At 42.7% G+C, this 11306-nt stretch overlaps 1 protein-coding gene across 1 annotated transcript; it reads right to left on the minus strand.

The window, feature by feature from the left end:
• Window positions 1–912: 912 nt before the first annotated feature.
• LOC103280507 (kunitz-type serine protease inhibitor PPTI-like) lies at window positions 913–3294 on the minus strand. The gene is made up of 2 exons (XM_008119738.2): window positions 2979–3294; window positions 913–1215 (listed from the first exon to the last, which is right to left on the minus strand). Exons 1-2 carry the CDS (start codon window positions 3220–3222, stop codon window positions 1076–1078), a joined length of 384 nt encoding a protein of 127 aa, XP_008117945.2. The 5' UTR covers window positions 3223–3294; the 3' UTR covers window positions 913–1075.
• Between the last annotated feature and the right edge of the window lie 8012 nt (window positions 3295–11306).

Genomic DNA, 11306 nt, shown 5'->3' on the forward strand with positions numbered 1-11306 from the left:
CCATCCATGCCTCCTGATGAGAAAGAGAGAGAAGATGATGATAAAGAGGAATCATAGATTCTTATAGTTGGAGGAGACCCACAGAGACCATCCAGTCCAACGCCTTTCTGCTGCAATTGGTCTCTCTTTCAAAAATTCCAAAAGAAGGGACACTACTTTAATTGCCTTGTCTCAATGCTCTGGGATCCTGGGAGTTGGAGTTTGCTGAAGCACCAGCCCACTTTGGCAGAGAAGGCTCAAGTCCTTATAAAACTACAAGTCCTAGGATTCCATAGCAGTGAGCAGGGAAGGTGAAAGACCTTGTAAATCTAAAAATCAGAGGATTCCATAGCACTGAACCAAGATAATTAAAGTGATATCAAATTTCAGTATAGTTGGAGCCTCCCTTGTTAAACCCTTGTGCCAGCAGGGCGGCTGACCGACAGTTCGGCAATTCAAATCCAGGTAAAGCTGTGGGCCGGGCTGTGGCGCAGGCTGGTGAGCAGCTAGCTGCCAGCTGCAACAAATCACTCTGACCAAGAGGTCATAAGTTCGAGGCCAGCTCGGAGCCTGTGTTTGTCTTTGTCTCTGTTCTATGTTTAGGCATTGAATGTTTGCCTTATATGTGTAATGTGATCCGCCCTGAGTCCCCTTCGGGGTGAGAAGGGTGGAATATAAATACTGTAAATAAATAAATAAATAAATAAATAAATAAATAAAATGGGTGAGCTCCCACTGTCAGCTCCAGCTCCACGTGTGGGGATGTGAGAGAAGCCTCCCACAGGATGGTAAAACATCAGATATCCAGGTGTCCCCTGGGCAACGTCCTTGCAGACGGCCAATTCTCTCACACCAGAAGTGACTTGCAGTTTCTCACGTTGCTCCTGACATAAAAAACAAACAAACAAACAACAGTATAGTTGCACTCTCTGACTCAGAAGCAGCAGAAAAGAAGCCTGCTCCAAATATTAGATGGAAATTAAAAGTTCTAAATGCCAGCAAGGTAAACAACCCTTTTCCAGTCCTTGCTACAGACCTGGCACTCCAGTTTCTTGGTGTTGCACATACACAAACACTGACAATTGTCCCTCTCACCTTATTTGGGGTTCATGCAGTCCACCTTGCATCCGTACGGGCAGCACTTCTTCTTGCCAGGGCAGGACCAGTCACTCAGACATCTTAGTGGGCAGATGGTGTCAATCCCTGCAGGAGGTCTGGGGCAGGTGCCAGGTTTCTCTGCAATGGAAAAAGGTATTGATTAGGAAACACCAAAGAAGGGGCTCTGCTGGCCTTCCAGGCCGATGCCTCTTCCACGTAGGAACAGCTCTAGTGAATGGATTGATGAATTGCAAGATTTGAAAGGGTCCTCCAGAGGCCACCCAGTCCAGCCCCCATCTGCCAGGCAGGAAGGTGATGAATGGAATGAATGAAATTGTAGGATTGGGGTCTGGCTAGGGCACTGACATCCTGAGAAATATGTGTTGGATAAATGTCTCTATGGTTAGATAGGAAGCCTAGAAAAAGAGTTAGGGACACCTTCCCCAGTTCTATGCATGCTTTGATTAGGCTTTACTATTGTTTCCTCCCTCATGTCCTGTTTAGGTCAACCCCACCCTTTGATGCTTTAGAAATGTGATCTCTCCTAGGGCTTTGACGTAACTTCCACAATTTGGCTTTTGGAATGTTTATGGCCCTAGAGAAGAAGCGACCCACGAGGTTGGTCGCCATTCTTTCTTCCTGCTTTGTTCCAGAGAGGATGCACTTTTGTCCCTGTACTAGCCAAGATCTAGCTATCTAGAGCTTTGCTATTTTAATCCGTCTATGTGTATTAGAACAGGATTAGATTAGATAGTTAGCTCCAAACCTTTTCTATCCATCAATGGATTTCTTTTTACCTCAATAAATGCTTTTAAATTTTAACACTAACTTTGCGGTCCTTTGCCATCCTGAATACACAGAGGCCTTCCAAAACTCACACCGCGTAAGTCTCACTGCTACATTTTACTCTGCTATTTTAATGGGAATTTACCTCATAAAGGGGGTGATTAGAGCTTAGCGGCCCATCAATTCCCAACAATTTGGAATCTGGAAAAGTGCATAATGGAGATACAAAGGAGTTGAAGAAAAGTGCTAAGGAAGGAAAACTCCTGATCTGCTGACACAACTGATCTGGGAACTGTTGGTGCAAACAGAACATGTTTACATGGCCAGAGAAAATAACTCTTGAAGTAAGGAAGTCAGAAATAATGCTCCTTACATTGAGGAAGAAAACCAGCCAAGCAATCCAACCCCACTCTATTCCGCCAGGCTGGAAAATCACGATCAAAACCCTCCCGTCTCTGCTTAAAACCACCAGAGACAGATACTCCTCCAGACTCCAAGGCAATAACATGATTTACTACTGCTCTGACCAGCAAGAAGTTGTTCCTATTGCTTCATTGGAATCTCTTTTCCTGAAATCTGAATCCAAAACAGCCATTGGAGGGAAAGGATACTTAAGAGAAGAGGAGCTATGTTTTTGATGCAGACTGTGTCTTTTGTGTGCTGATGGTATTTCCCAGATACAATATATTGGAAGAAAAATGAAGTCATCCATAATAAGAAAAGTATGGCATTGGAGGATAGTCACGGGGAGACTCCATGGCACATAACAGCAACAGCAATGACAGCAGCAGCAACAGCTTTGAAGGTTTCTCATTTGTAGGTCTTCATAAGCCTCCGTGTCATGTAAACAACAACAACAACAACATATTTTGAGGTGTCTTGGATGTAGGTTCTCATGGGGAAAGTCCATGACAACAATAATGTCTTTGCTCAACAGTTGTTTAAGGGCTGCTGCCAGGTCAAGAAATCAGGGTTAGGTGAGATCCCTGAGTCCCCTGATGGGTGAGAAGGGTGGGGTAGAACTGATGTAATAAATAATAAATAAATTTCACATATTTCCTCATTCCAACTGGTGGGTCTCCATCTTCTGCCTCTCCCTTGGTTCCCCCACTTACCTACACAGGTGTAGTGACAGCTCTTGAAAGTCTTGAAATTATTCTGATTCCCACGGCAACCCCCATAAATGAACTTCTCACATTTGTCGGACTTGGGGTTGTAGAAATAACGGGGTATGTACCCAAAGCATGGACCAGCGTCTGGAGGAAGATGGCAGAACTCTGGAGGGGAGAAAAGCAGAAAGGTTTCCTGTGGCTCCTCTCTCTTTTGGAAGCCTCTACAATTCTTTGTGAACCTCTCCATTCATCCTGAAATCATGGCTGGGAGGTTTGGGCGGTTGTGGTCCAAAAGATCAATATTCTGGTGACTTTAAGGTCAGCAGAGTAAAGTGGAGCAAAAAACCTCAGGGGTCTGCTGAAGCAGAGGAGCAAAACGTGGCTGGTTTGGGGTCTCCAACACTATCTAGATCTCCCTCTGGGTACAATGAAGGATTGCCACATTATCTACTTCAAAAGCTTCTACTGCCTCCAAAATAACCAGATTCTAAAGTGAGAAGACATGGAGAGAGGAAAATACTTCAGAGGATGGCCACCTTGCATATCCATGTTCTACAAAGAAGCTCTATAGAAACGACCTTCCTTCTAATTGTAAGTATTCACTTATATTTCATTAAAAGGAGCCTCCTATTAAAATGAGACCAAAATTAATGTTTCCAAGTATGGACCAATCCTAACAAATTGACATGCAGAACCCAGTGCAATGGCAAAAGCCAATAGCGTTCCAAGAACATGAGTGAAAATAGACATTTTGATGGTGTGGTTATGCAAATACATAATGGCTATATTTCTGAAGGAAATTTGATTTCTCAAGAATCAAACTTATTTTCTCTTCCTTTTTTCTTTCAAATTCAAACATTTGTAACACTATGGGATTGTGATCTAAAAATGTCTTAGATAAAACTTCAATTTCTGAGATCTCTGTTGCTAAAATCTTTGGTGCTATAATTCTCAACAATGATTTATGTATGTCTGAATACACAATGTGTAGTCTGTTGTTTGGCCATATTTCAATTTCCAGACACCACATAATCCTATATTATCAATAAAACTGAAACATGTTTTGGGGAGTTTGCCTTGTTCAGCTTTAATAGCACCCCATCTCCATTTTTCTATCCATTGATGGAGAAATGAAGGTTGGAAGAGGTTTCTTACCTGGCCGGCCGGAGGTGAGTGCCAGCTCAGCCCCAAAGGCAAAAAGCCCCAGAAGAAGGAAGAGGAAGCCAATAGGTTGCATGGTGAAGAAGATCTGGGAGCTCAATGCCGAACTTGCAAATCTCCTTTCCGAAGTCCACCTGAGAGGGTTCTGCTGGGCCTTTAAGAAAAGCCGAATAAGGAAGATGGTGGCCACGTGGGGTCAGAGAGGAATTCCCCCTTCTCTTTGGTAAGATTATGACACAAAGGATTACCAAACAACTGCAGAGATGGTCACCTATCAGGAAGTGCCTCCATGATCTATGAGGGGCCACGGGGCAAAGGTCCAAGCTCTTTCCTGATGTGTGTTAGGAGGAGAATTCCCCAGAGAAACCCAAAGGTCAAAAGTATGGTTGGTTTTCAAAAGTGTGGCAGACCTCATGTAGAACCATAGAATCATAAAGTTGGAAGAGACCAAATGGGCCATCCAGTCCAACTACTGCTAGGCCGGGAGACACACTCAAAGCCCTCCTAACAGATTGTCATCCAGCCTCTGTTTTAAAACTTCCAGAGAAGGAGACTCCACCAGACAGGAGCATTTAGCTCTTCTGTCAAGAAGTTCTTCATAATGTTTAGAATGTATTTTCCTATAATTTGAATCCATGGCTCCATTCTGTCCTAGTCATTGTGTCTTAGTTTTCCTTCTCCTCAAAGGGACATCCTTTCAAATATTAAACATGGTTCTCATTACCCCACCGGCGTTCTTGTCTCCAAGCTACATATCCTCAGCTCCCTCACCCGTTCCTCATAGGACTTGGCTTCCAGACCTTTGACCGTTTTGGTTGCCCTTTTCTGGACGCCATCCACCTGGTCCACTTCCTTCTTAAACTGTAGTGCCCAGGATTGGATACAGGATTATTCCAGGTGAGTTCTGACCAAAGCAGAAGAAAATGAGACTATGACTACTCTCAGTCTAGACCAGGGGACCTCAAACTTTTGAAGCAGACGGGCAATTCATGGTTCCGCATGTTGTATGGTTCACCAAGGTCTCTATAATAAAAATATGATTTATCTTTTTCAAAGCACTTTCCCCAACTTTCACAAGTTCGAGGCATTGGGAGACCAGAAGTAGACCAGTAGCAACTTTAAACCGCCATCCCCCTCCCAGGCTTTATCGTTTCTAACCTTTTAATAAATTGTATATATTTTTAGTGACTTTCTGTGTAACTTGTATCTTTCAATTATGTTATTTATCTAATTTTATATTTAAAATGTATAAAATGTAGCAAGATGTAGGCCAGAGACAGCCAATACTCCTTTGGGAATAAAAATGTTGAACAAACCCCTCTGGCCATTTCCCAAGCCAGGTAGTCATCAGATCCATTGTTTATGTATATGCAAAGGTAGGTGACTTCTCGTGCCAGCCCAGATTAGCATAAGACTGTTTGTATAAGATTATTTTTCACCTGAGGATGAGAGATTACTGCCTGCAGAAACAAAGACTTAAACTACCCTCCTCTCCTTCCGGAAGAGCCTAAAAACCTGGCTCTTCAAAAAGGCCTTCGACGATTAACTATTAGGTTGAACTATCTGCCCATCCAACTACAGGTCCTTTCTGCCACTACTATTTTGCACTTTATTGAGAAATCTACCTCTCCCATTTGATATACTTTGCACTTTGGCCCAGATCCTTGTTTTACTCTTCTGCTTTTAATATGTTATATGTTGATTATTATGATGGTTTTATTGATATTGATGTTTTATTGTTGGTATAATTGTTTATCATTTTATTGTTGTATGTTTTCGGGCTTCGTCCCCATGTAAGCCGCTCTGAGTCCCCATTGGGGAGATGGGGCGGAGTATAAAAATAAAGTTATTATTATTATTATTATTATTATTATTATTATTATTATTATTATTATTATTATTATTATTTGTTAACAGTTTTATTGTCGGCCAATCTCTTGGTAGCCCAAGATCATTAGCTTTTGTTCCAAGAACCTCACACCTTTATCTTCAAAAGCTCCTATCTGTATTTTATATGGAACGGGACAATTGAGCTAGTCAAAAGCTCATTCAAATTTCACTGACTACATCCACCTTCCAGGGGGGCATCATACCAGCTGATTGCTTCTCCACCTGGCCCATCCCCAGCCATCCTTTCCCAGCCAAAGAGAATCCTCACAGTGATGTCAGTGGAACTGCCAGTCAACCAGGGTACGGATCCTCACCAGCCCCTCTTTCGACCCGTCAGGGGCGCGAACAGGAGGTCTGAATAGCTGTCAAACTGTATAAGATTATTTGCTTTCCTCTGAATGTTTATATTTGCACCTTTTGAAGCACCTTGCTTGTACTTGCATACCTTTTTGCTGAATTGTATTCAAGCTCTGTGGCTTGTCTTCAACCTGATGAGTTGTTTTTCTGTCCTGGTCCTTTCAGTTTAGCATACACTTGCCAGGCACAGATCCTCTTATCCACGGCCCTAGTTAACCACTTCTGTGGGGAGCCAGACAATAGGTTTATTTATTTTATTTATTTACAGCATTTATATTCCGCCCTTCTCACCCCAAAGGGGACTCAGGGCAGATCATATTATATACATATAGGGCAAACATTCAATGCCCATATACACATAGGACCGAGACAGACAGATGCAGAGGCAATTTAACCTTCTCCTGAGGGGATGTTCGATTCTGGCCACAGGGGGGAGCAGCTGCTTCATCATAGAATCATAGAATCATAGAATAGTAGAGTTGGAAGAGACCTCATGGGCCATCCAGTCCAACCCCCTGCTAAGAAGCAGGAAATCGCATTCAAAGCACCCCTGACAGATGGCCATCCAGCCTCTGTTTAAAAGCCTCCAAAGAAGGAGCCTCTACCACGGCCCGGGGGAGAGAGTTCCACTGTCGAACAGCCCTCACAGTGAGGAAGTTCTTCCTGATGTTCAGGTGGAATCTCCTTTCCTATAGTTTGAAGCCATTGTTCCCTTGCGTCCTAGTCTGCAGGGCAGCAGAAAACAAGCTCCCTCCCTCCTCCCTATGACTTCCCTTCACGTATTTGTACATGGCTACCATGTCTCCTCTCAGCCTTCTCTTCTGCAGGCTAAACATGCCCAGCTCTTTAAGCACTTCCTCATTCCTCTGATGGCACTTCCTCATTCCAACATCATAAATTAGTTAAATTTGCCTCCCCACTTTATAAGTGGTACCTTATTTCCTACTTGATAGATGCAACTATCTTTCGGATTGCTAGGTCAGCAACGAGCAGGGGCTATTTTTTTTATTTTTAATTGATTTTAATTGACGGGTGCTCACCCCACCACGGTCTGGCCTCAAACTCATGACCTCATGGTCAGAGTGATTTATTGCAGCAGGCTGCTCAACAGCCTGTGCCACAGCTGGTTGTTGTTGTTGTTGATGATGTTTTTTTTTGTTGTTGTGTGCCTTCAAGTTGTTTCAGACTTTGGCCAACTTTAAGGCAACCCTCTTGCCGAGTTTTCTTGCCAATATTTATTTAACGGAAATTTGCCTCTGAGGCTGAGAAAGTGGAACTTGCCTAAAGTCACCCATTGGCTTTTTTAGCTGCCACATCATACACTTGACTCACGTTCAGCTTGTGATCCACTAAAATTCCTAGATCCCTTTCTAATGGACTGTTTCCAAGCCAGGTCTCACCCATCCTTTATCTGTACATTTCATTTTCCTTGCCTAATTGTGCCACTGTACATTTCTCCCTGTTGAAATTAGTTTGGTTAGTTTTGGCCCTGCCATCTAACATGTTAAGGACATTTTGGATCCTGATCCTGTCCTCCGGGGTGTAAAGGTGTGGCACAGATGCAACATGTGGTAAGACGGGGGCAGTGGGGCCTTCTTCTGCTCTCCAGGCGATGGACATCTGACCACCCATGAGTGAGCTGACCACCTCCACCTGAAGGAGAGATGAACACACCACACCTGCATTTCAGATAATTCTTTTTATGGATAACTGTACAAGACAACTACAACTAGGCTGATGGGTGGCATTCCCCTTGTCAGCCTTATGGCTAATGGGGAGCTGTGGTCCATTGGCATGAGAAAGAGTATTTGATGTTCAATAGGATCACTCGATGCTTTCTGCTTTAACCTGGACCTTCAAAGGTTTATGTCTTAGTGTGGAAGTGGCAAAACTCAATCCGATTTGCAAGCTTTTTGTACCATTCCTACATTTGCTGCAATGGAATGAGGTGAGTCCTGCCGCATTCTTTTGCTATGTATATATCAAAGGTGCTCCTGTGCTTGCTATGACCGTACACATTGTACATGCTTTAATGTCTGTGTATGCCATAGGGAATTGGAGTGTGTGCCAATGGCTTTCTTCCAGATAGGTTGCTCCCAAATCCTGCAGAAAACTCGGATCTGGAGCCTTGATATAATTTTTGGGTTGAAGCTCGAAAGAGATGGGGCTAGATGACTATCCTTGAGTAGTGAGTTCCAAAGTCAAGGGGTTGTGTACATATGTGCCAACAAATGTTTGGTGTTGACCAACAAAGTCATAAATGACTGGAACTTAGATAAACAAAAGTCCAAGGCATCCTTCCATATGAGCAGAAAGGTGAAATCTTTGGAGGAGGCCTTACTGCATGTCTCAACATCTCATGAAATTATCTTTGGTGGATACACATCATAGGGCTTTCTCTGTAGCAGCCCTTCAACAGTGGAGCTCCCTTCCCATTGTAACAGATATGGGAACAGTTTTTAAAAAGTGTGATAGGAATATTTACTGCCCTAGTTTTTCTGCTTCCAGGCTAAATCATAACAACTGAAAGTCCAGACTCAATCTGAAAGCATCTACTATGGACTGGTGCTCCCATTTTGGTTAGTGTGCAAGCACAATTTTCACTGAAGGAAGTCCAAAAGAGTGAGAAATAATCTAAACTGTTCAAAGCACAAATCATCATGGTTCCTAGACATAATGGCCATGGGGAGAAAATGTCCACAGTGGTTATTGAGACCAAAATGCAGAAAGACTCACAACCTTGTAATGTCTACTAGGCATATTGGTCATGCTTTGCATTCAGTGTCAAAGACAGGGAGTGTATTGGAAATTTTGACTTCAAGTTCAGAATAGATGGAGCCATCTTAACCTTCTTGGAGAGAGGAAGGACCTAGGATGTGTACTCATCAATCTAACTTCATGAGATGTTGGGACACGCAACAGGTCCTCCTATGGAGATCTCATATTTCTGCAAGGCAAGCACACATTGGACTTTAGGATATCTGGACACTAATTCATTTAAGACTTTATGAGTCAACAACAGAACCTTGAATTGAGCTGTGGATTGTGTTCTGGATGTTGGGAAACCAAAGTTAGTCTCCTGACCTATTGTTCATTCTCTCTCAGCTTCAAAGGCAGAGGTGCCAAGCAGAATAATAATAAACCTCTCTTGAACAATTCTTGCAAAGAAAATCCTTGGAGAAGGTCACCATAAGTTGAGGCACAGAACAATGCACTTTGCATATGATCTCACTGCAAAAATATGTTAAAAATGAATGTATTTGTAATTAAAGGAAGTACTAAAGGCTCCATCTGGCTAATGTGGAAATTGGTTGGAAAGTAGTAAGTGAGCAAAATTGTAATACAAGCAAAAAGTCTAAATGGAAGAAGTTAAACTGGTTCCATCTGAACAATTGTAATAGGATATAATAACTTGAGCCTAGAGACTTTGTATCATTTTCCCCTCCTTCCTTGTAATTTATTCTGAGGTCTTTTTGTGGCATGTGTTTCCTGTTTGGTCTCATGTCAATACTAACACCTACACTGTCCACAGAATGTGGTTACAAACCACTTGAACTGACATGGGCTCAATGCACTTTCCACTGGAATCCAAAGCAATTAATATTCTACTAGAGTCATAAGAGATCCATAAAAGTCATCCATTATAACCCCTCTCCTTTTCTGTGCAGGAATATGTGATCCTCATGGGAAGAAAGGTGCCACATAAATAAAGTAAATAAATAAAACTCCAAGGTCTCTCAATGGATGTGCATAACCCCAATGGATTTTCCTGTTGATGTGGGATTTGTGTATTGGTAGTGTTTAAATGAAATTTGTGTCTTGCCTGTATTGCATACTGATTGCATCATCCAGAGTGTAACATAGTCTGGAAAGAGTTAATTACTGAGAAGCTGTGGTGTTCTTGATGTGTGGCTGGAACCAGGGAGTGTCCAGACACAAGTGTGTGTGCATTGCTGATTGCATCAATTCAGTTCTTAGTTGAGTCGAGTGCTGTCTGCTGTGACCATTGTCTGCAAGTTTATTTATCTTTATTACTGCTTTCAGTAAAACTTGTATATAGCTTTACCATCGGCTCTGATGTCTCTTCGTTCAGCGTTCCACTGACTCCATCCAACTGCTGCTGCGCTGTGTAAATTACTCTGACATTTCCACCCCTTAGTTCACTGCCTTCAAGAAAGGAGAAAGGACAAAGAATTGGAGGGACAGCCATGAAAGAACGAGACACGGTCCTAGAGTCTAAAGATCTTTAATTGGATTTCAAAATCAGGTTTATCTATCACATTTCTCGTTTCTACGTATGCTCATGAAAGCTGGAGAGCTGCCCATGGACTCCAGCCTCAAATGCAACCTATCCCTCACAAAGAATCTGAAAACTCCTTTACTTAGTTTTCTAAAAGTCAGGCGATGTCTTCAGGAGGCAGAGGAAGGTGGCAATAATGTGAAACTTTTTATTGAAGAGGAAGAAAGAGGAAGCCAGCCAAGGATAAGGGATGCCAAAGTCTGTGATCCAAGTGGGTGCCTTGCCTTGACATTTGCAGTGGCTGGTGGTTCTGCATCTCCATCCATGCCTCCTGATGAGAAAGAGAGAGAAGCTGGTGATAAAGAGGAATCAAAGAATCCTACAGTTGGAAGAGACCCACAGAGACCATCCATTCCAACCCCTTTCTGCTGCAATCAGTCTCTCTTTCAAAAATTACAAAGGAAAAGACACCACTTTAATTGCCTTGGCTCCGTCCTCTGGAATCCTGGGAATTGTAATTTGCTGAGGCACAAGCCCACTTTGGCAGAGAAGGCTCAAGTCCTTATAAAACTACAAGTCCTAAGATTCCATAGAAGTGAGCAGAGAAGGTGAAAGACCTTGTAAATATAAAAATCACAGGATTCCATAGCACTGAACAGGGACAATTAAAGTGGTATCAAATT

Source organism: Anolis carolinensis, chromosome 4, assembly GCF_035594765.1.
Source record: "Anolis carolinensis isolate JA03-04 chromosome 4, rAnoCar3.1.pri, whole genome shotgun sequence".
Lineage (NCBI taxonomy): Eukaryota > Metazoa > Chordata > Lepidosauria > Squamata > Dactyloidae > Anolis > Anolis carolinensis.